Below are 26,688 nucleotides of genomic sequence, written 5' to 3'. Positions count from 1 at the left end.
CAACACTGTTACTGAACAATAGAAAAGAGATTTTTTTAATATATTAGATAGGGACTTTGGGCTGACTTTTTTTTTTTTTTTTGTATTTTTCTGAAGCTGGAAACGAGGAGAGACAGTCAGACAGACTCCAGCATGCGCCTGACCGGGATCCACCCGGCACACCCACCAGGGGCGATGCTCTGCCCACCAGGGGGCGATGCTCTGCCCCTCCACGGCGTCGCTCTGCTGCGACCAGAGCCACTCTAGTGCCTGGGGCAGAGGCCAAGGAGCCATCCCCAGCGCCAGGGCCATCTTTGCTCCAATGGAGCCTTGGCTGCGGGAGGGGAAGAGAGAGACAGAGAGGAAGGGGGGGTGGCGAGGTGGAGAAGCAAATAGGCTCTTCTCCTATGTGCCCTGGCCGGAAATCAAACCTGGGTCCCCCGCGCGCCAGGCTGACGCTCTACTGCTGAGCCAACCGGCCAGGGCCTTGGCTGACTTTTTTGAGGTAAACCTTCAACAGGTCAGATAATATAACATGCCCAGTATTAAAGAGAAAATGAGTGCATAATCACTGCTGGTTGTGGTTCTGATACAGAAACAAGTACACACAGTGCTTATTAATAGATATATTTCTTTGTGTTGCTTCTGAAAAAAAATCGAGACAGGCTAAATATTTAAAAGTAGAATGACTTAGCCCTGGCCAGTTGGCTCAGTGGTACAGCATCGGCCTGACATGTGGATGTCCTGTGTTCAATTCCTGATCAGGGCACACAGGAGAAGTGACCATCTACTTCTCCACTTGTCCCACTCCTCTCTCTCCTCTCTCTCTTTCTCTCTCTCTTTCTCTCACCCTCCCGTAGCCATGGCTCAACTGGCTCGAGTGAGTTGGCCTTGGGTGCTGAGGATGGTTTCATGTTCTCTGCCTCAGGTGCTAAAAAATGGATCCGGATTCAACAGATCAAGGGCCCCAGAGTATCACCCCTTAGTGGGCTTGCTGGGTGGATCCCGGTTGAGGCACATGCAGGAGTCTGTCTCTCTGCCTCCCCTCCTCTCACTAAAAAAAATAATAAATAATCAAAAAAAGTAGAATGATTTAGTTATATTTTCTAAATTTAAAAATGTACTATTAATAGGCTTTAATCTTTGAAAAGGACTAAAAAAAACATATTGAGATATCTGAAAACTCTTTTAAGATTTTATGCAATAGCAGCTACAAAGTGAAGAAGGAATTGATTTATTGGTCTAACATAGAAGACAGCCCTGCTTCAAGAGAACTCAAAAATCAAATTTTTACACTAAATGCTACTGACAACTATGAGTCTCTTATCACTAATACTCATGTCCTCATTTCCAAAATGGTTCTGCCAACAAGTTTTGAGAATGAAATGCATTAAAAAAATATAAGTTTTATGGAATAAATACATCAAATAAAATTTTGATTTTCAGAATTGCCAAAATTAATTAGTGGATAATGAGTAAAAGTTAATATAGTTCACAAAACATTTCATTCTGACCGAACAACCAACAATCAGTTTCTTTTTAATTTACTTTTCATGACTTGCAAAAAGTAAAAATTGGGATTTTTTTTTTTTTTGTATTTTTCTGAAGCTGGAAACAAGGAGAGACAGTCAGACAGACTCCCGCATGCGCCCGACCGGGATCCACCCGGCACTCCCACCAGGGGGCGATGCTCTGCCCCTCTGGGGCGTAGCTCTGCTGCGACCAGAGCCACTCTAGCGCCTGGGGCAGAGGCCAAGGAGCCATCCCCAGCATCCAAGCCATCTTTTGCTCCAATGGAGCCTCGGCTGCAGGAGGGGAAGAGAGAGACAGAGAAGAAGGAGAGGGGGAGGGGTGGAGAAGCAGATGGGCGCTTCTCCTGTGTGCCCTGGCCGGGAATCGAACCTGGGACCTCTGTATGCCAGGCCGACGCTCTACCACTGAGCCAACCGGCCAGCAAAAAATTGGGATTTTAAATCTCTGAATGTACAACCATAAATAATAATACTAACATTTAAACTGTTCAGACTTGCCTGACCTGTGGTGGTGCAGTGGATAAAGCGTCAACCTGGAAATACTGAGGTCACCGGTTCGAAACCCTGGGCTTGCCTGGTCAAGGCACATATGGGAGTTGATGCTTCCTGCTCCTCCCCCACTTCTCTCTCTCTGTCTCTCCTCTCTCTCTTTCTCTCTCTCTCTCTCTCTCTCTCTCTCTGTCTCTCCCTCTCCTCTCTAAAATGAATAAATAAATAAATAAATAAATAAATAAATAAAATAAGCTGTTCAGACTTTCCAAATACTTACATTACTTGCAAATTTTCTGCTGTTAAATTATTCCACATAATCTCATTTGCCTGAAGATTTTCATTTTCTTCTAGTAAGGAGGTATCAAACTCGATTTCTTGCTCTTTAGCAGCTGATGTTCTAGTAAAGCATACCAAATAATTTTGATCAATATGAATATCTTATCATAATATATCTTAGTACACACCAAAGGCAGAATATTTTCTTCATCAAAAATTATATTAACAAAGTAAACATAAGTAGAATAAATCAAATTAAAACCTAGGCATCAAAGATCTAGTAATGTAATTTCAGCCTTAATTTCCTCACTTATAGAATGAGGATATTAAGTGGTTTTATTTCTGTCACAGTGATAATGAGTATAAAATAAGATGATGAATATATGAAAAAATAATTGGTACATTATAAAGTTTAATACACAAAGCCATAGTAGTAGTATTGTAGAAATGTGAAAAGAAAATATAATTTCATGGCCTAACTGGTGGTGGCACAGTGGATAGAGAATCAACCTAGGACACTCAGGAACCACGTTCAAAACCCCAAGCTCGCTGGTTTTACCACGGGCTCATCCAGCCTGAGCACAGGATCACCAGCGTGAGCACGGGGTTGCTGGCTTGAGTGTGGGATCACAGACATGATCCCATGATCTTTGGCTTGCGACCAAAGGCACGGGCTTGGCTGGGGCCCCACCTCACCCCACCCCCTGCCAAGGCATGAATGAAAAAAATCAATGAATTAAAGTGATGCAACTATGAGTTGATGCTTCTCATCTCTCTCCCTTCCTGTTTCTCTCTCTCTCTCTCTCAAAAGATAATAATATTGAATAAATAAACTAGTTATGTCTTTTAAAAAAAGAAACAGTAATTTCATGGATTAAGTATATACTTAATAAATGATATAGTGACAACTGACAAATTTTTAAAGATCATTATATAAATATATATTAACTATAATATATAAACATCATGAAGGACTTTGAAAAAAATTAAAACCAGATAAATTAATCTGAAATATCTAATGTCCTAACAAGCACTTCAATATTTCTTATTTTAATTTGGTTAAATATCATATGATAGAAAAATAATACTGTCATCAATATTGAAAGAATAAAAATATCATACATACCTGTGAACATCTATAAAATTATTGTATTCTGTGCTAGGGTCTATCTGCTCAACCGACATTTGAATCTCTTTATGGACATTTACTATTTCCTCTGTAACAAGACTAGTTATCTGGCTGTATTCATCAAATATGCCTTTTCTGAAAACAAAAGTAAAATTTTACAACATTTTTAAGTTTATTAAGAAAACATAGAACGAAAAAAAACTCAGAACAATAAACATAAGAAATGCTATATCAATATTTATAGATGGTGGTTTTATGCACCATCTTTTTTCATATACCTGGACAATAAAGTGAAGGAATTACATAAATGTACAGATTAGCAACTTACATTTGATAAAACATAACAACTGCAAATGATATAGAATAAGGCATTACCTTTTCCAACCTGTATGAAAGATGTCTAAATGTAAGGTCAGTGTTGATCCCTTTCTGTTTCTGAACATTACCATAGAAATGCTGAATTACATAAAATGGAACTACAGATCAAAAACTGTCTCTGTGATGTTTCTTTCTAGTGTCCGCCACTTCCTCACCTGCCCTCCCACTCAGTTCTTCTCTTGCTCCTGGGTCTCTGCTCTTCTACCTCCCATGACATTTAGATCTCTTCTCCTGACCTCCAGTCAGTAGCAAAAGTGTCATAAATTTTTTTACATCCCCCAATAAATGCAAAAGGAAAAACTACTGGGTTGCAAAGACCAGATTCCAACTTAATAATGCTATACCATTGGTCATTTTACTGGCCTCAACAACAAGTGTGGACAGACAAGCTTATTCGCATATGCCCAAATAAATATAAGGCATTGTTTAGTTCTCTTTTCAAAAATCATTACAAAATTTATTTTATTATGAAGCATTCTCTCAATTGCTTTATTTTAAATAGCAAAATAATGCTTCAGTAAAAAAATAGATTTAAACTACTTCAAGCAATGCTAGTTTGGAATGATTACAGAAATCATCTGAAAGAGACAATTTTTTAAAAGGGAGAAGAACAAAGAAAGTTAATGGGAATTTAGTAAATATCACTGAAGTTATGACCTAATAATTCCAAGTACTAAATGATACAAATGTAAATAAGCCTACTTAGATAACTCTTAAAAGCGATACAATAAGTCATTATGATGTGCAGATCATCAATCTTCACCTTTAAAACAAATTTGGGGAAGGGGGGAGCAAAGTCCCTAATGTTATATGAATAAATTCTTGTGACATGGGATTCAATTTCGGTGCTTGATATCATGCTTGGATTTTTTTAAATGCTAAATCTGAAATAATTTCTTAGAAAGTAAAGATAATGTGCTGTGGAAAACCATTATATGTCTCAAAAAGATGTTCTAATGACAATGAAGATACTATTGATGAAGATTCACCTGAAGATTTGAAAAACAATGATTCATTAAGTGAGAATAGGAAAATAAATATTTCTGAATCAATAATATATAATTTAAAGTAGATGTAATTAAATTTTAAATTAAATATTTTAAGTAGGCATTTCACAATTTTATCAACAACCTTAAAAGTTTACATATTTAAGTTGACTAAAAAACACTTTATTTATCTTCTTACTGGGAAAAAGGGGGATCACCTAAACCAGTTACTATGGGAGATGAAGTCTACCAAAGGATGCTTATCTTTTTCTGCTATCTTGAATCAGTATGTATGGTACACATGGGCAGTTAGCCAAAGCGTCTTGTTAGCTCCTTAAAGGCAAAAACTGTGGCCTACTCATCTCTATATACAATGTGCTTTGCATAGAGTAGAATTTTAATAAATATTTTATTTTAATCTCATACAATAGAAGATGGCAAATAAAGCTTCAAAATATTTTTTCCTTCAGACTTTTCTGTTGCTTAAAATTTAAATATCCAACCTGTGGAGATAGCTATCCACTTCTTAACACATGTCAACTAATAAATTATTTTCATATAAATTTCCACCTAATTGGAACAAAACAAAAACATACAAAAAGAAGGGCAATTCTTGCCCTGGCTGGTTAGCTCAGTGGTAAAGCATCGGCCTGGCGTGTAGGAGTCCCGGGTTCGATTCCCGGCCAGGGCACACAGAAGAAGCGCCCATCTGCTTCTCTATCCCTCCCCCTCTCCTTCCTCTCTGTCTCTCTCTTCCCCTCCTGCAGTCAAGGCTCCATTGGAGCAAAGTTTGCCCGGGCACTGAGGATGGCTCTGTGGCCTCTGCCTCAGGTGCTAGAATGGCTCTGATTGCGGCAGAGCGAGGCCCCAGATGGGCAGAGCATCATCCCTGGTGGGCATGCCGGGTGGATCCCGGTCGGGCGCATGCGGGAGTCTGTCTGACTGACTCCCCGTTTCCAACTTCAGAAAAATACAAAAAATACAAAAAAAAAAAAGAAGGGCAATTCCTGGTGCTGGCTAGAAGGTTTAGGAGATAAACTAACGGGATACCAGAAGTGAAAATCAAATAGTAGTCAAATAGGTATCAGGTTTGAAACAACCATTGGTCTGGGCTGATGAAGAAGCTTACAAAACAGACAACTTTATAGAAAAGTTTAAGTAGGAAAGAAAATCAGGTTAAAATTGTATTATGAAGAGATTTTATGTCAAATATGAAATGTAACTTACAGTGCTTTTACCATTTCTTCTTGCATCTTTTGTAAGGAGTCCAGAAGCAGAGGAAGTGTGGTGTCATAATACTGATTCTGATGAAGCTGGGCCCCTTTCAATGCCAAGACATACTGATTGTGCAACATATGAAGTTTCATCGTGGCTTTGTCGTAACGTTCCTTAGCCTTTTCGGTTTCTTTCCCTGAAGAAATCATTGAAGAAAGTTATAAAAGAGATAATAAAAAAGTTTCATCTTCTCTGGAAAAAAAATGACTCACCGCTATTTTATGTCATTCCATACATTTTGTGGATAATCAAAGTTTGTTCCGAACATATACCATGTGCTTAGCACTATGCAAAGTACTATTTCTTTGCCGATACTTTGCACAGGAGCTGCCCGAAGAAGGCATGCATTGTAGTAGTTGATGAATGAAGGACAAAGTATAGGTCTACCGGCAAGTTCTGTCTGTTTTTGGAATAAAACAAAATACAAATTCTTCTGACTTAATTCATGTGGCACCCATCTTGAATATTTCCACAACAATCCTATCTTCTGAATATGGTCCAAAATGGTTTGCTGAGCTGAATTAAGCCTTTCTGTGATCTCCGATGTTGTCAGAAAAGGATCTTGCTCCAACATGGTCTTAACAACATCGTCATCAATCAAAGATGGTCGCCCAGAACGTGGCTTATCAGAAAGGTCAAAATCACCTGTTTCGAATTTTTCGAACCATCTTCTGCATGTCCTATCAGAAACTGTACCTTCACCAAACACTTTCAATAAATTTCTACATGCTTCTGTAGCATTTCTTTCTTGTTGAAATTCGTATACAATCCAGTGGTGTAAATGAACTTTATCAGTAGCCATGGTACACTATCGCTTCACACATAAGACTAATGTGAATCAACTTTGTTTTAGTTAATTTGCTAAGTCAGTATGTATACATTAAGTGATAAAAATAGAGAGGCACACATGCGCCAAATAAACATGCTTACATGTCGAAACTTGTTGTGATAGAAACGGACAGAACTTTCCGGTAGACCTTATACAATTTTTTTGTAAAAGTTTACTGACACATGATTCTTCTCATGTTCAAGTAGCTTAAACCAAAATAGCACAACAAGAAAGTTTGTAAATAATGTTAAATTTTGACATCTACAGTTGAGATATCAACAAAAACAAGGGAAGTCAGAGGACCCTTAATGGAGAAAACAGATGTTAAAAGATAGGCAAGCCTGGAAATGTGTAAGAAAGAGAGAATAGACAATAAATAGTTTGTCACTCTCTCTTTCTCCCTTCCTTCCTTCCTTCCTTCCTTCCTTCCTTCCTTCCTTTCATTCAATGACTATTCTTAACTGACCACAACCAGGAATTGGGCTAAACATTGGGAATGCAGTATTTGGCAAAGCAGAAGCTTTGCCATCAGCCCATGGTCTGGTGCTATTGACTACTGAGTGAAAACATAGAAAAATAAGCAATGATAAACAGGCAAGCAAAGAAATAAGCTCAAAGAGAGCAAATTTTGAGGAAGTGAAGAAAATATGTTTGTATAAGTAGGACAATTTTATTTAGACTACAAATGACTTGAAAATCAAGCAGAGAAATTTAAACAATGTGAGACAAGTTTAGAAGATAATGATAATATTATTAACTAAAACTTTTTGTGGCTGCTTTACTAAAATCACTCAGAAAATATTTACAGATTGATAATATGAATAAATGACTATATAAATAAACAAGTTTTAAGTAGATTTTTATTTTTGATGTAAACTGAACAAATATTTCTTACCAGTTACTTCCATTTAGGAAATAAACTTTTCAAAACATTTATTAATTTTTGCCCTCTTTCCAAAGAGAGTCCTCCAAATAAATCCTCTCTTCAAAACAGGCCTTACGGTGAGAATTTCTGACACAGAGGCTCCCTTCTGTGGCCACTCTAGGCTCAGTGCCTATCTGAGTATACCTCATGGACAGGGACCAGAAAAACATTCCCTGTTAGAGAATATGTCGTTAGGGCCAAAAGCAGGAAAAAAAGTCAGGATTTTTGCAGAGAGGAGACCTCAGACCCCTAAACCATGCCTAAGCAGAAATACAGAACCCCCTTGATTTTCTCATCAACGTTCTAATTCTGAGGCACAGTAACTCCATCCGTCTGGTAAAAGAGGAGACAACCCTTTCTAGCACACTGGAATGTCTACCACCCACGAACTCGAACACTTCCAAGAACCACCACTCACCTCTCCTAAGGAGCTATACATAATTATTTTATAGACTTCATTAGCTGGTTCCTGTACATAGTGAGATTAATAATTGTTCAAGTTATTATAAAATGTTGCCCTAGATAACCTATTTAACTTTATACCAAAGAATTTCTTGATACGAAAGTAATCTAGGCCCTGGCCGGTTGGCTCAGTGGTAGAGGTAGGCCCAACATGTGCATGTCCCGGGTTTGATTCCCAGTCAGAGGACGCAGGAGAAGCAATTATCTGTTTCTCCACCCCTCCCCCTTTCCCTTCTCTCCCTTCCTGTCTTCCCCTCCCACAGCCATGGCTCGATTGGTTTAAGCACATTGGCCCTGCGTGCTGAGGATGGCTACGCACAGCCTTCCCCCCCACCCCAAGTGCTAAAAATACCTCGACTGCAAGCATGGCCCCAGACAGGGGTTGCCAAGTAGGTCCCAGTCGGGGGTGCATGCGGGAGTCTGTCTCTCTCTCCTCCTCTCACTTGGAAAAAGACAAAAAATAAATAAAAAGAATAATAGTAATCTAATCATCAGAGTATCTTTCCTAATTACTTTCACTGCTGACTGCAAAGGGGTTCTATTAATATATTTGCCTCTATCCTCCTAGTCTAGCAAATACATTAATTTAGGTCTATTTGAAGGAATAAGAAAATAGTAACATTAGCCACTAAAGAAGAGAGTTTTCTCACTTTTTGACTACAAATGACCCACAGCATAATATATTTTATTTCATTAACCAGTAAAAAAAGAAAAAATCAAAACAAAATTTTAAATATATAACTGAAATAAGAATTCAGGACATAATTCTTCCCCTTACTATATAAAGAACGCTGTGATTTTTAAAGAATTCTATTATATTTTAATTTTTTATTTTTTAATGTTCATTCAAACACCAATAATATTTTTTGCCTCAGAATATAAGTTGCTGGAGAAATTTCACTCTGTATATTTACCAATTAATATATCACTTCAATAATACTCATCACAAATGACTTGTAACATTCTCAGGAACATCTCCCTCTACTGTTCAGTTACTATAATAATTTTGTCACAGAATACTGTATTTACCCATAAACATTGCTAAGTAGCATCCTTCTCGCAGAAATCCATTTACTAAAAAGTCCCCAAGAGTCAATGCTATTGATACATCTATGGCCAGCCCCACAGCCTTCGTCAAAAATGACAGCCCCTTTTTCTCCCTACCCACACAAGTCAGGAGGAGACTCTTAAATCAAGTGATGCCCAAGCTCCAAAGTGCATAACTGACCAAAAAGAAATCAGTCCACTGCTGAGAGCTAGGTCACATTAAAGACTGAAAAAGAGTGAAAGTCTGAACACCTACTGTAGATGCTGCCAAAGTCCTTTCAAAGGCTCTTTTCTTTAGGGTTTTGTGGGTTTTTTGTACTTTTGGTGTTTATTTTAATTTGCCATTTTTAAGCTAGTTTAAGTTTCTATTACTTGAAATTTGACAAATTCTGACAATAGTTCAAAAGATCATTGCATGAATGCAGAAAAAATGATTCCAAATAATAAAAGTTTTCTAGAGTCCAAATATTCATAACAAAAAAATAAGGCAAGCATATAACAGGCAAAAATATTTCAGTATTGTGTGCCAATTTATTAAATTTTATTATAAGTATAAAAAGTATAATTAGTGAATTCAATGAATTGCATATTTTATGTCACTTATTTGAAAATATCTTTATATAAACTCTGTTATTACTAATTATTTCTTGGATTATTTAGTATATAACTTCAGAAGTCACAATCTCCACAGAAACATTTTCATGGAGACACATAAAACATTCAAACCACCCATCTGTCCTTCTGTTTACACAGATTTTGAAGCTGCACACCACCCATCTGTCTTTCTAGCTGGTGCAGAATGATTCACTAAATATGTAACACTCAGCTCATTAAGATTTTGTAATCCAAAACAACACTAGAAGAGAAGTTCCTAGGTACTGTTATTCTTTATCAGATATAGTATATGATAAATAAGCTAATGAAGACTGTTATAACCAAATCTAATTAATCAGTGGTTGTTAACACAATTTAGAAAAAAATTTAAATGTCTTTGAAAACATCCAATGAAGATACCAGTATATTTAAGCAATAATAAATTCTTTAAAACAGCTTTGGTCTTAAAACTGAATTTGGGTTATGTGTTCACAGGGATTGGGGCGTTTTTTTTGCACCATACAACCCACATGCACTTTTGTACTTAGTGCACTCACACGATCAACTGATCGCTCTGTATTTCTTTCCCTGTTTTCCTGTAGAAAAACAAAAAGCTCACTTGCTATGATTTGGAAAGAAATTCTAATGTACATTTACTGATTTGTCTCAAAATAAGTATTTAGGGCCCCATTAAGACTATCTAAGTATATTCAAGTAAGACTGTGAAAATCAAAATTACAAATAACATTTTTAAAATTCCATTCGTTTAACAAAACAAAATTGCAAAAATTACTATCTAGCCTGACCAAGTGGTGGCGCAGTAGATAGAGCGTCGGACTGGGATGCGGAGGACCCAGGATGGAGACTCCAAGGTCGCCAGCTTGAGCGCGGGCTCTTCTGGTCTGAGCAAAGCTCACCAGCTTGGACCCAGGGTCACTGGCTTGAGCAAGGGGTTACTCGGTCTGCTGTAGCCTCCAGATCAAGGCACATATGAGAAAGCAATCAATGAACAACTAAGGTGTTGCAACGATAAACTGATGATTGATGCTTTTCATCTCTCTCATCTCTTTCCGTTCCTGTCTGTCTGTCCCTATCTATCCCTCCGACTCTCTCTCTGTCTCTGAAAAAAAAAAAAAAAAAAAAAGGATATAACTAATAGAATTCTTGCCACATAAGCATTTTGGCTCAGAAAATCTCAGATCATTATTACACTTTCTTAATTTTTAAATAACTATATTTGAGCTGAAAATTAACACAAAGTATACAAAGAGAAAAAATTCTTATGAACAGATACAGAATTATACCTCTGCTGCTATATGCTTTTGTTTTGTTTTTTTAAATAAGAGGCACTGAGCAGGGCATGGAGTTGTTCTGTATCAATTAACAGAAAGTACAACATTCAATTTCCCTCTTCCACAAAAGAAAATTCACAAGAAATTGAATTATAATTCTTTTGCCACCACTGTTAACAATCTTCTTAATATTTTTATTAACAGAGTATGTATACAACATGTCATGCCATAAACAATATTATGAGGCTAGCAAAACTCAATTATATACGTTTGACATTCACAAGAGACAGGCTAGACTACTCATTAAGCAAGTCTAGAAAGTCAAGTGGTTTTTATTATAAGCTTCTGAAGTGTTTACCATTTGTTAAAATATTATGATGGAAAGCCTCTTGATAATAAACAAGAAGTGACTACTTTCCAAAATAAAGTACCAGCAAGTAGACTCTGATTTGAATAACTAAACATTCTACCATCTTACATTTTTTCTTGTCTTTGAAAAAATTTTTCAACTGTACAGTTTTTGCTTCTTACTCTCAGTAAAAAAAAAAAAAAGAACAGAAATTCACCTTAACTTATGAGTTCCTTGGTGCAAATATCTACATGATTTTTCAAATGAAAACTAAAATTCAAGTGTAGTATGTCAGAATGATGAACGAGCTTAGTCAGTATTGTTCTGACAATAACAAGAACTCAGTTTTTGCCTCAGCTTCTCTGATTAGTTGTGCAACCCAGGCAAGACATTTAATCTAAATTTTAGCTTCTAATTTTCAAACCTGGGAGCTAAATTACCTGCCCTGTTCTATTCACTGGACTGTGATGGAGATCAAATGGCAGAAAATTGTCAAAATACACAGTTAACAGCAAAGGTTAAAGAAGACATTGATTTGGAGCGCTGAAGAAAAAAAACTTTTTGATCATCTGCTTCTATAAAGCATTAAAAAAAATACAGTAGTTTGTATTTTTATCTTGCTACTTTTAATTTCTTAGTATAAGAATATTTGCTATATTAATGAATAAATATTAAACATGTATTGTTGGTTTTAAATTGTTTTAAGGAACTAAAATTTTTTTTATTTTAAAATTAAACATAAAATAACTTTAAAGAGCAAGCTCTCTAACTCTATGCAAAACCATATCCTTTAGTGATTGCTAGATTCATCTGACCCATAGACTTTTACTAACCTATAAACTAGATGAAATACTATGTTCAAATCTATATTCTATAATGTAACAAAGCTGTGGATGGGGGGATTCTGGGTGGCTGAAACAAGGGCAGCAGCATAATTCTATGTCTCCCACATATCACCTAAAATTATGATTTAAAAAAAGAAAAACAAGGCCCTGGCTGGTTGGCTAGGTGGTAGAGCGTCGGCCCGGTGTATGGAACTCCTGGGTTTGATTCCCAGCCGGGGCACACACGAGAAGTGCCCATCTGCTTCTTCACCCTTCCCTCACTCCTTTCTCTCTTTCTCATCCCCTCCCACAGCCAAGGCTCCAAGGGAGCAAAATTGTCCCAGGTGCTGAGGATAGCTCCATGGCCACCACCTCAGGTGCTGGAATGGCTCTAGTTGCAGCGGAGCGATGACCCAGATGGGCAGAGCATCGCCCCCTGGTGGGCATGCAGGGTGGATCCAGGTCAGGTGCATGCAGGAGTCTTTTTGCCGCCCCGTTTCTCACTTCGGCTTGGGGGGTGGGGGAAAGAAAAACAAATAAAATCTACACCCTCAGCATAACTAATAGGCAGAGATTGTCCAAATTTTAAATTGTCTATGAATAAAAATATAAACACCAAATTTCTGCAGACAATCTGTCACCCTTTCACTGTTAACCTTCATGGACACCAAGGGATGTTCTAAAAGAAAAGAAAAATACACTAAAGAGAGAAGAGGCAAACTAGCAGTTTGACAGATCTAAAACTAGCATTAAAAAAAAGTCTAGTCTATATTTGAAAATACTCAAAAGGTGTAACAGTAGATGACAGAGCTGACTGCAGGAAAAGAATTTAAAAGTGCATGTGAACAGTAAGTATTGTTAGAAAGGGAACACTTCAGAGGCAAACATGTTAATTAAAGAAACTTTGGAAACTGAAGGCAAAAAAAAGCGAGAGGAAAACTTAAAAACCTTGAGAAAAAAAATGAAAATAAAAATAAATGAGTGAAAGGACACATAAATCCTTGTCAAGAAAATGAAGTATATGGGATTTTATCCCCCTTACAAGCTGTGGGAAGAAGACACAAAGACTTCTAGGACCGAAACTAAGATAGTTTGTGTCTCAGAGCAATATCAGAAGCTAGAGTATCACCATTTGTATATATATATAAAAAAACCACCATCATAAACAAAGTCAAATGTTAACAAATGAACTAGTAGAAAACATATATACCAAAGATAACAGAAAGTTATTTGTTGCAATATATTTTTAAATTTTTCAAATTTTAAGAGAAAAAAGACCAAAACTCAACTGAAAAAAAAGGGACAAAGCATAATTCACCAAAAAAATATATAAATACTTTAAAATGGCCTTTAAACATATAAAACAATGGTCAACATCACTCACTTATAATAAAAGAAAGGCAATTTAAAATTATAAGATGTTATTTCTCACCTACCAAACTGGCAAACTCTGTTTAGGCAAGGGTATAGAGAAACATATTCTATACACCTCTGAGAGAAATGAAAATTGGTACAATCCTTATAGAAGGAAATTAGGCAGTACCTAGCACAACTAAACACGTTTATCTTTTAACCCTTCAAACACACTTTCAGAAATTTTATGCTTAATATATTCCTTCAATGATTAAAAAAACCCCACATGTACAAAGTCATTCATCGCAGTAGTGTATAAACTGGAAAAATCAGAAATATACTATATATCCATACTTGAGAAAGTGCTTGACAAAACTTATAATGAAGTATTATATAGCAGTTATAAAGAATGATAAATCTACATAATATAATTTTTATGATGCAATGTCAAGAGGCACAAATGTACATATTTGTGTATACATTAGCTTGTTTTCTACGTCTGTTCTTTGAAAGGGCCTAGAACAAAAACATCCCAGTAGCAATGAGCATACCCAGAGTCCAAAGACTGGTTTCGAATACTAAAAGGAACTATGGTTCCTTAGTAAAATGGAGCAGGACTAGAGCAGGAAAAGGATAAGATACGCCAGAAAGAAAGAGTTAAATGAATGACAAAAATATGTCACAAGGACAGAGCAGCCAATTTGAGCATCCCTCTCTCACATACAAAAAAAAAGAAAAGATAAAGCAAATGTGGTAAAAAAGTATTTAGTGAATATAAGTGAAGGATATATGAAAATTATTGTAATATCCTTTCAAAATTTCTATAGGTCTGAAACAATATCAAAATAAAAAGTTAAAAATAGAAAGCTATACGGCCCTGGCTGGTTGGCTCAGCGGTAGAGCATCGGCCTGGCATGTGGGGGACCCGGGTTTGATTCCCAGCCGGGGCACATGGGAGAAGTGCCCATTTGCTTCTCCACCCCCCACCCCTCCTTCCTCTCTGTCTCTCTCTTCCCATCCCGCAGCCGAGGCTCCATTGGAGCAAAGATGGCCCGGGCGCTGGGGATGGCTCCTTGGCCTCTGCCCCAGGCGCTAGAGTGGCTCTGGTCGCGGTGGAACGACGCCCCGGAGGGGCAGAGCATCGCCCCCTGGTGGGCAGAGCCACGCCCCTGGTGGGCGTGCCGGGTGGATCCGCCCATGCGCATGCGGGAGTCTGTCTGACTGTCTCTCCCCGTTTCCAGCTTCAGAAAAGTACAAAAACAAAAACAAAACAAAAAAAAAAGAAAGCTATGAAAATCTGATCAAAATTCAAAAGTACCTGAATATTCCTTAAATCTAAAAAACTGGATTTAGCCTAGCTATGAAAAGTCTCAATGATTTATAGTTTAATGTTCTTTAACTATAAAAATACTACTTACCAGATTAAAAAAAACACACCTGATTTAAATATGTATGTTCCAAAGCAAGTATGTTTCCACTATCAGTAATATTAATATAGACAGCTAGAATATGAAAAGAAAACAAAACAAAACCTATCGTTGTACTTTCTTTATAAGATTAGTCAAATGTGCCTGACTAGGCAATGGTGCGGTGGATAGAGCTTCAGACTGGGATGCTGAGGACCCAGGTTAAAAACACTGAGGTCTTCGGCTTGAGTACAGGCTCATCTGGCTTTAGCACAAGCTCACCAGCTTGAGCGTGGGGTTGCCAGGTTGAACATGGGATCACAGACATGATTGACTTCATGGTTGCTGGCTTCAGCACAAAGATCGCTGGCTTGAGTCCAAGGTCGTTGGCTTGAGCAAGGGGTCAGTGGCTCAGCTGGACCCCCCTAACACCCCCGCATCAAGGCATATATGAGAAAGCAGTCAGTGAACAACTAAGATGTTGCAAAGAAGAATTGATGCTTCTCATCTCTCTCCCAACCTGCCTGCCTCTCTCTCTCTCTCTCTCTAAAAAAAGGAAATAAATTTTTTTTTTTAAATTTTTAAAAAAAGGTTAGTCAAATGTGTGGAAGAACAACATTTACAACAAATTAAGGGGATTTCTCCTACAAATCTTTATCCAGATTCCACAGTGCCCTAAGTTCTGTGAGGGACACAAGAGTCACAGTCTCTTCCTAAGAGATGTTTGACAAGAAAGTTAAAATGGAGGCTCCCAAACAGTCATCATAACATTAGGATATAATGTAGAAGAGGGAGTGTAGAGATCACTGTCTATTTAGCACAGATAACCAACTAACGTCAAACTCCTAATAATATACTATAATACATAACATTATTTAGTAAGTTAATAAATACCCTTACTGAAGCGCTTAAAACCAACAGGATACATACAGACTATATCTAGAAGAAACAGACAATACTAATTGCCTATGGAGAAAAAAATTGGGGTAATGGATAGGAAAAATCTCTTCACTGTATGCTTACTGTACCTTGTGATTTAGAATTTAGAATATATAAGTAGCAGTCCATGAACATCATTAAAAAAAATAAATAATTTAAGAGAACACCCAGAGGCTCTCACCAGCAAATCTAACCTCTTACTGTACAAGGCTATGCGTTTGGCTTCTCTCTTAGACTGTTACTGTGAACACACTGTCCTTTGTTCTAGCTAAGATCATTCATTCATTTGGGTACTAGATTCATCCTCACTCATTTACTCAAGCATATTTGTTCCAGCAATGTCTTCCTTCATTCTGCTGCATCATCAGTTTTCCTTTTTTATAGGAGCATTTCATCACCAAACAAGCAGTAACAGCTCCTGATCTTAAAAATACTTTCCCTTGACATCTGTTTATATCACCTTTCTAGCAATCAAATCGAAAACTAATATTGTTAAGGAGATTGCCTATGAAATACAGAGGAAAATCAGCAAAAGGATTTAACTTCTTTTTACCTCTTTGTATGTAAAACTTAGCCTTATTTAATAAAACTAGGCAGGGGGAGGGCTGATCAAATTTATTTATAGGAAGTTGTCTCCAGAATATAGATGAAGCATGGAGCACATTCTGTCCCACATAATATTTCAGTATCTAATGAGAATATTATAACTGTCACTCCAATTTCTACAGTTTTAACCAAATGCAAATTAGATTAATAACTAAAAGTGCCACTGCTCTCTATAACCTTGTACAGTTCCTATCATGTTAAGCTCTATGCAGTGAAAAGCACTCATGCCGTAAGTTAGCTACTAATATATCATGTACTAATAAGTAGGTAAGAGAAACCTCTCACTTTCAGGTCACTTTCAATAGAACTGATGATCAGCAAATATCTTAAACTCTAATTTGGTCTTTAGCAAGTTTTGTATCCAAAATGTATTTATTCTGTATATTGAACTGGGAGGTAAATTTGAATTTCAAAATAGTTTTCTAGATCTCTATACATTATCCATATGTAATTTTAACTTTTAAAAATTTCCAAGACTTAGAGATTATTGAGTAAGAAGGCCAATTACCATTCTTGGTAGAGTCACAATGAGGAAATCAACTAAAATAGCCTTTAAAAAGTTTTATTTGTTTTTTTTAAATTTTGAATTTATTTAAACGTGAATTAGCCATCTGTATGAGATCTGGGCTTGCTTCAAAATAGTTTCTATAATTAAAATACTCTAAAGAGACAATTCAATGGATCTAATCAATTTAATTGGCCATAAAATATCACAGAACTATTCATAATGAATAAAGAGGCAATTTAAGAAAATCCAATTACAGAAAAATTTACTTTTGAATGAGACTTAACAGCTAATTCACCACATTCTAATTGTAGGTGCCCTTTAACTCCCAGTCTGCTTGGTAGTGAGGCTTGTAAATAATCAGGGAATTGATCAACCCCTTAGCACTCTTTTGTGTTTCTCACAGAGAAAGAAGAATATGAAAAAGAGATGGTTTCCCACTTTTGTCACAAAAGTATATGAAGAAAGCTCCTTTCAAACTTCTCTAGACTGACTGGAATGGGCCTGTGTGATGTGGATTGGCTCCTCCTGGCTTGTTTCTTTATCCTGAACATGGTGTTTGAGTAAGAAGAGACATTCAGACTTGTACTCCCCGAAGAGAAACTCCCACAAATGCTACTGTGGGTATTTTGAGGCTTGGTAAATATAAAACCCTGCAGTAATTCTAGCCATATAGAATTAATTAAATAGGCCACATCAGAATACATAACTATGAGATAGCTGTTTTGAATCTCTTTTCTGATACTTCAGTATATTTTCAAGAAAACTATAAAACATCAAAACGAAATCACATTTAAATTTAACTCAACACAAAACAGTTCAACACGGTTTTGCTTAAATTTTATAAAATTGGATGCATTACAATTACTCTTAAAAATATTTTAACTTTGAAAATAAGTGTTACATAGCATATGAACAAAGGCCTATGTGTAGGCATATCAGTAGAGAGGGTACATATTTTCTACGCCACAAACACGTGGGGAATTATAGTGCGAAAAAAAATCTGAGAATAAATACACTCGTAAAACTCTCAGAACAAATGATTAAGGAAGATAAAATCCACTAAGACTTAAAAACTTAAGTTAATGTGTTAAGTAGAAACATGGAACATTCTTTAAAAGACCTAATCATAATTATTCAAGTAAAATACACTAATAGTTAAAGGATAATTAGCCTTGCAAAAAATAAGATTATTAAATTTATAGACATACCCATAGAAACAAACCACAATAAAACAGAAAGAGAAAAAAGACTAGAAAAAAAATCAGAGCATCACTTTTGGCTGTAAGACAACTACAAGCAACAGCTTAATACACATGTAACTAGAGTCTCCAAAGGACAGTGGAAAGAGAGGGAGACAGTAAATATATTAAAGAAATGATGGCTGAAAGTTTCCAGTCATGAAAACTATAAACTTGCAGATACAAGAAGCTCAGAAACCACAACCACAAGGGAAAAAAAACAAACAAACAAACCAAAAAAAACTACATCATAATCAAATTGCTCAAAACCAATGATGAGAAGAAAATCCTAGCCCTGGCTAGGTAGCTCAGTTAGAGTGTCATCCCAATATGCCAAGGCTGAGGGTTCAATCTCCAGTCAGGGAACGTACTAGAATTAATCAATAAATGCATAAGTGGAACAACAAATCAATGTTTCTTTCTCTCTCTCTCTCAAATCAATACAAAATAAAAAATAAAATAATTTTTTAAAAAATGATTTAAAAAAAAAATCAAATCCTAAAAGCTGTCAAAGGAAAACAAAATGTTCAGGGCAACAAAGACAACAATTAGAGCAGATTTCTCTTTCATGTGACACTAAAACAACACTTTCAGAGGTGAAGGAAAAACACTGCAAATATAAAATTTGATACCCAATAAAAATATTTTTTTAAAAATGAAGTTGAAATAAAAACTTTTTCAGAAAGCTATAAGTATTACCTACAGACTTACAAGAAATGTTAAATCATTCACGCAAAAGTAAATGATACCAGATGAAATAAAGAATGCTAGAAAAGGTAACTATATAGATAAATATACAAGATGTCTTGCTGTAATTTTAAAGATAATTGACTGTTGCCTGACCAGGTGGTGGCGCAGTGAATAGAGCATCAGACTGGGATGCAGAAGACCCAGGTTCAAGACCCCAAGGTCGCCAGCTTGAGCGTGACCTCATCTGGTTTGAGCAAAGCTCACCAGCTTTGACCCAAGGTCGCTGGCTTGAACAAGGGGTTACTCGGTCTGCTGAAGGCCTGCGGTCAAGGCACATATGAGAAAGCAATCAATGAACAACTAAGGTGTTGCAACAAAAAACTGATGATTGATGCTTCTCATTTCTCTCCCTTCCTGTCTGTCTGTCCCTGTCTATTCCTCTCTCTGACTCTCTCTCTGTCTCTGTAAAAACAAAACAACAAAAAAAAATTTATAAAGATAATTGACCGTTTAAACAACAAAAACATTAGTAATATAGTGTGACATATATAACATATGCAAAAGCAAAAATATCACAACAGTAACACAAGGACTGTGAGACTATACTACTATAAGGGTCCCATATTATACACAAAGTGGTACAACAACACTTGAAGTTATATTATTATAAATTAAAGATAAAACAAAAACTTATAGCTAACAAGATAACAAAAAAGATAAAAAGATCTTAAGAACAATGTTCAATTAATTCAAAAAAAGGCAAAAGAAAGGGAGGACAAGGAGAGAATAAAGAACAGAAAAAAAAACAAAGAAAAAAACAAACTGTAAGATGACATATTTAAACCTAACATCATCAAAAATCACATTAAATATAGCCTAACTACACCGATTAAAAAGTAAACATTATGAAGATTTAAAAAGCAAGACCTAATTCCCTGCTGCTTATAAAAAATGCATGTCAAAAACTGAAATACGTTGAGTAAGTGAGAAAAAGATATATTATGTAAACTCTAATAAAATTAAAGCTGGAGTGGCTATATTAATATCAAATGGAATAGATAACACAGCAAAGAATAACACTAGGGATAATAAAAGTCACTTCAAATGACAAAGGAGTCAAGTCATCAAAATACATAAAGCAAGAAACTGAGAGAACTACAAGAAATAGAGAAACAGTGGGAGATTCCAATTGCCCTATCTCAATAATTTCTCGAAATAGTAGACAAAAAAGTCAGTAAAAACATTAAAAATTTGAATAACAATATTAACAAACTAGACCAAGCTGACAATATAGACCACTCCAACCAACACAGAATACATACTTTTACCAAGTACACATGAAGCATTTACCAAGACACACCATACTATGGGCCATATAATGCATACATAAATATAAAGAAATAAAGTCATACAAAATTCTCAGACCAAAATGGAATTAAATTATGAATCAAAAACAGAACACCTCAAGAAAAATGCCATAACTTAAGGAAACAAAATAATACACTTCTAAATAACCTATAGATAAAAGAAAAATAAGGAAATAAGAAAGTATTTTGAACTGAACAAATATGAAGACACAATCAAGTATGAGAAGTATGAAATGGTGCCAAAGTAGTACTTATGGACATTCACTGCACTAAATGCCTACCTGAGAAAAAACAAGATGAATTGATAAAAAAAAAAGATGAATTGATAAAAAAAATGCAGTGCATATATACACAATGGAATATTACTCAGCCATAAAAAAGAATAAAATCTTGCTATTAGTTACAACATGAATAAACCTAAGTGAAATAAGTCAGAAAAAAACATATACCATATGATTTCACTTATATGTAGAATCTAAAAAAACAAAATAGAAAGACTTATAAACACAATAAATAAACTGATGAGTGCCAACAGGGAGTGGGATTGGGGGATAGGCAAAAAGGTGAAAGGGATTAAGAAGTAACAACTTCTAGTTAAAAAAAAAGTCATAGGGATATAAAATGTATAGCATTGGAAATAGTCAATAATATTGTAATAACTTTGTATGGTGACAGATAATTACTACTCATTGTGATGATCATTTCATAAGGTATGTAAATGTCGAATCCTGTTTTACACTTGAAAATAATATATTATATGTCAACTATACTTATATGTTTTAAGTAAATAAATGTAGTGATGCTGTAGAATAATAAGCCCCCCTCAAAAGGAAACAAAACCAAAGGCTGATCTTTGAGACTATTAATAAAATTGATAAACTTCTAGCCAAAATGATTAGGAATAAGATAAAGAAGACAAAAAGTACCAATATCAAGAATGAGAAAGGAAATGTCACCACAAATTCTACAATTATAAAAAAGTGAATAGCGGAATATTATAAACACCTTAATAGCAATAAATTCAATAATTTAAATGAAACTGACAAGTTCCTTAAAAGATGTAACCTACTAAAATTCAAACAAAATGAAACAGATAAACCAAATAGCTCTATCTCAATTAAAGAAACTGTATTTAATTTTATTTTTTTTTAATTTTTATTTATTTATTTATTCATTTTAGGGGGGGGGAGAGAAAGAAGGAGAGAGAGAGAAGGGGGAGGAGCAGGAAGCATCAACTCCCATATGTGCCTTGACCAGGCAAGCCAGGGTTTTGAACCGGCAACCTCAGTGTTTCCAGGTTGATGCTTTATCCACTGCGCCACCACAGGTCAGGCTGTATTTAATTTTAAAAGGGTCACAAAAAATGAAAAAATAAAAATCAGTGGTCCCGGATGGCCTCATAAGTAAATTCTACCAATAGTTCAGAAATATTACCTGTAGAACACAAATTTTTCTTGAGAATTGAAGAGGAGATAATCATTCATAGGACAACACTACCCTTATATGAAAATGACACAAAGATATTACAAGAAACAAAGAAAAAGACATAGATGAAAATTATAAACAAAAACTTAGCCAACCATATCTAACAATACAAAAAATGGCACTACATCATAACCAAGAGGAGCTGTCAATCCAGGAACGTGAGGCTCTTGTAATACTTGAAACGTGAAAAATCAATCAAAATAACTCACCATATTAAACCAAAAAGAAGAAAAACAAATTTCATCTTAATAGGTACAAAGAAAGCATTTGACAAAATCCAACGTTCATTCTAATGTATGAACAGAAATTTCTTCAACCTGATTTTTAAAAAAATCTTTGAAAAACGACAGCAAATATCATATGTAATAGTGGCAGCCCCCCCCCCCCCCACACACACACACACACATCCTTCGCCCCTCTCCACATTACAGGAAGAAGCAAACATGTTTGCTCTTTCTCCTTCTATTCAGCATTACACTGGAGGCTCTAGCTAGGGCAAGCAACAACTACAAGAAAACAAAGATCCAGATTGAAAAGGTTTAAAAGTAAAACTCTTTATTCACAGACAACATGATGCCGTAGTTCTTTTGTGAAGTCTCTTACTTTTTATAAAGATGACATGGTGTTATGTCAGAACCTTAGTTCAGATATAAGCTATATGGATTCACAATTGTTTGATGGTTAAAGCAAGTGTTTAACCAAAAGTATGCAGACCTCAATTTACAATAAAAATGTCAAGCCTGTGTATTTTGCAATCAAGAATGTTACTCTAAAACTCAATGCTGCTATCAAGAAACAATATAAATTATTAACTTAAGCTCAGTAAGTGACAATTATTATGGTTGTTCTCAATGAACATGTTGTAAGTAATAATACATAGACTAATGTCTAGGAAATAGTCAATAAACAGATATATGTAACCAAAAAATAGACTAATGTCCAAATTAATCCAAATCAATTTAATACAAACATCTATTCCCTCAACACAGCACATAACAAAGCAAGTTTAATATTTAGATATATTACAAAAAGTTAATTAAAATGTTACAATCATATTACAAATGAGTTTTTATTTTAATTAGATTGAACATAAACTAATGTCCCATTAGATATAAATTCTAACATTCAAAACTTAAAGTATTTTGTGTAATCCATCCAGCAGGGGTCGGAAGTCTGGAATTTCAGCATTGCACAGCCTTCCTGCTGATCGCCTACTACTGCTGAAGCTCCAGTTGCAATAACTGAACCCTTAACTCAGAACCCATTCTTGATCAAACCCAGAATTTAAACCTTACTGTGACAGTTATTTCCAGGCCTTGTTTCTCTCAAAGTTTTATCTTCTCCAGCTGGATGCCATATGTCAGACTGGGGTTTTTAATAGCTTTCCAACACCTAAGAGCTAAAGTAATCTCTGATGCCAGAGCCATAGCTTGAACATCCATGCCCACACCAGCAGTGCCCACGACCCATTCCAGAGTGCCCACGACCCATTCCAGATGAACTAAGGTTCTGACATAAAGCCTGTAAATACTGGAAAATTTTCTTTATAATGACTAAACAACTTCACAAAAGAACTCTTATTTCAATGTTAAAGATAGAAGCAGTTTGAAAACAGAAATAAAGTTTGCAAAATATAATTTTATACTTTTTCATGTAAACATGAATATAAAGAAAGTTTCAATTGGTTTTATTATAGAAGAGAAATTTACATGTCTCATGCATAAAACACATAAGAACTTCTTTTGAAGATATATATTGCATAAGGTTATTTAATTTAATAGGATTTAATAGGAGTAACCAAATTCTTGAAAATAGAAAAACACTGTCACTAATATTTTTAGAAAGAAAAAATATAAATAAGTTTGCATATTTTAACACAGGACAGTCAGCCAAATAATATACCACTTAATATCAATTAAACCATAGTCAAGATTTTTCTGGTTGCCTTTCTACTATTAATACTACACTAAATAGTATTTTATCTAGATCCAAACTAATAAGAAGCAATTATTATATGTGAATAATCTTTGATAATATAAACATTAGGAACAAGAACTTTTAAAAACTTTATTATGACATCAAAATTAATTTCAATTCTTAAATAAAATTAAAACAATATTATTAAAAATAGGTACCAAAACTTAAGAGTACTTATGTATTTCTTTCCCTAACTAATTATTCTCTATCAGATACAAACCTAGTGTAAATACTTAGCATAGCTGGATTATAATACAGTTGGATTAAGTCACCACTTGCTCACTTAAATAACAGGTACTCATTAAATGACAAAGGCATTTTTAAAAAGATGGTTTCATTAGTAGAGATCATAATCTCAAAATATTGGTTGAGGTACACTAAAAAGAAGAAAGAAAGGGAAAAGTAAGGAAGCAGTCAACATGGATTCATCTTCCCTAAAAAGCAATAGAAACACTGAGAAGCAGACATGAAATAAATGTGGGAGAAGGAAACATAAAGTAGATGTTGGAGGAAAAATGGGGAGAAGAGAAAGCGTGAGAGAGAGAAAAAAAGGAAAAGAGGTACAGAGAGAAGAAAAAAAGTGAAAGCAGCAGGGAGAAGCAAGGTGGATGGGGAGAGAGAAAGGGAGGAGGAAGTAGGGAATGGAGGGAGGGAAGGAGAACTACATCTACATCATTATCTCTTCTAGTCTCCTGAGAATAACAAGAGCAGTGTTGTCATTGTGCAAGACAGATTCAAATGTAGGAGCTGTTTATTTCATTTACCTACAAAAATAAGTTAATACACACAAAAAAGACAAAGATTCATTAACAAAGAGAAAGGTAACATTAAGAGGCAAAAGAAAATAGAGTTTCTAATAAGGTTTATCTTTAGCAAGAAAGAAATGTTTGAAACTCCAACTTTTATAATTTAAAAAAATCAAAATATAAAAACTGTTTATCTACATTTCATGACTATAAATGTAAATCTCTTTAAAACATAGGTTTCTCTTTCCATTAACTTCCAAACTGCCTAATGAAAAGTCTAGGATACTACAAACACATAAAATTAAGCTATAAAGGCAAAATAATGTTTTAAAATTATCTTGTATTTTAATGGCTTTTAAGTACTATAGGTAAAAAGGGGATTAAAAAGGCTTCTAAATAAATGCAACTTTATTTTTCTTATTTAGCATTCACTAAAATCGGATGCTTAAAATAACATTAAACACTACTTGCATTCAATTACACAACTGCTACATATTTTCATTTAGTATGTGCTATTCAAAAATGGTGTGTATCATTTTTTATAAAAGGTATTATTTCAGTCTACTTTTTTTATTTAATTCATTTTTAGAGAGGAGACAGAGAGAGAGAAGAAGAAGAAGGGGAGGAGCAGGAAGCATCAACTTCCATATGTGCCTTGACCAGACAAGCCCAGGGTTTCGAACCAGCGACCTCAGCATTCCAGGTTAACAATTTATCCACGGCGCCACCACAAGTCAAGCACAATTAGTCTATTTTGGTTTATTTTGCTTTTGAGGTTTTTTTGTTTTAAGTGAATGGGTCTCAGTGGAATCATTCCACTATTATTATTATTTTTTTTTTTTTGTATTTTTCTGAAGTGAGAAACAGGGAGGCAGAAAGACAGAGTCCCATATGCACCTAACCAGGATCCACCCAGCATGCTCACCAGGGGGTGATGCTCTGCCCATCTGGGGCTTTGCTCTGTTGCAACCAGAGCCATTCTAGCACCTGAGGCGGAGGCCATGGAGCCATCCTCAGTGCCCGGGCCAACTTAGCTCCAATGGAGCCTTGGCTGTGGGAGGGGAAGAGTGAGAGAGACAGAAAGGAGAGGGGGAAGGGTGGAGAAGCAGATGGTCACTTCTCCTGTGTGCCCTGACTGGGAATCAAACACGAGACTTCTTAATGCTGGACCAATGCTTAGCCAACCAGCCAGTGCCTCATTCTACTATTTGTAAAGATAACTTTCAAATAATAAGAATAAAAATTACTAAAATAAACATTTTTTTCATAATTTTGCCATACCTTTAGCTAAAGCTTCTTTATATTTCTCTTTTGCAGAATTCATTTCTTTTATTAACTGTCTATAGGTGGATTTTAATTTCTCTAATTCTGTCTTTGTAACCTGTGGAAAAGAAATGCAGAAAGAAAAAAAGTTTAACTTAAATTTACATGGTAAAAAAACTGAAATTCCAAAAGATTAATTCATGTATATCTTACTGTTTATAGGTCTGAGTTACTCTTTAATATACAATAATAGACAAATAATTAAAAATTACTTTAAAAATCAGTGATAAATTCAACTGCATACCAAAAAAACCCCATTTTATAAAAAGAGCAAATGAAGAAACAGTGCTGTAATCATCTAAAATTTAAAGACCAATAAATAAATTTGCTGTGTACAAAAATATTTTCTCTAATAAAAAGAGCTAAATTAAATATTTATCTTAATTTTACAAAGTAACTCTGAGTTGCCATAATTCACCAGTTCTAATAGTTTTGGGGGTTTTTTTATTCAGTGAGAGGAGAGGCAGAGAGACAGACTCCCGCATGCACCTGGAGCAGGATCCACCCAGCAAGCCCAGTAGGGGGGATGCTCTGCCCTTGTGGGTATTGCTCCATTGCTTAGCAACCCAGCTCTTCTTAGCTCCTAAGATGGAGGCCATGGAGCTATCCTCAGTGTCAGACACAACTCACTCCAATCGAGCCATGGCTGCAAAAGGAGAAGAGAGAGAGAGACAGAGAGAA

General features: G+C 35.4%; 1 protein-coding gene across 5 annotated transcripts in view; it reads right to left on the bottom strand.

Moving 5' to 3' along the window:
• The window catches only part of FER (FER tyrosine kinase), a 460,210-nt gene that overhangs the window by 336,277 nt on the left and 97,245 nt on the right, over window positions 1-26,688 (bottom strand). For all 5 annotated transcript variants that reach the window (XM_066381979.1, XM_066381978.1, XM_066381980.1 and 2 more), the window contains 4 exons: window positions 25,966-26,065; window positions 6,000-6,183; window positions 3,406-3,543; window positions 2,281-2,400 (listed from right to left, as the gene is read on the bottom strand). In XM_066381979.1, the coding sequence (XP_066238076.1) occupies window positions 2,281-2,400; window positions 3,406-3,543; window positions 6,000-6,183; window positions 25,966-26,065 (542 nt within the window). The remainder of the gene's footprint in view (window positions 1-2,280; window positions 2,401-3,405; window positions 3,544-5,999; window positions 6,184-25,965; window positions 26,066-26,688) is intronic.

The sequence above is a fragment of the Saccopteryx leptura genome, chromosome 4 (assembly GCF_036850995.1).
Source record: "Saccopteryx leptura isolate mSacLep1 chromosome 4, mSacLep1_pri_phased_curated, whole genome shotgun sequence".
NCBI classification, from domain to species: domain Eukaryota; kingdom Metazoa; phylum Chordata; class Mammalia; order Chiroptera; family Emballonuridae; genus Saccopteryx; species Saccopteryx leptura.
Note: the sequence above shows the minus strand (reverse complement) of the source record. Positions and strands in the feature narration are given on the sequence as shown.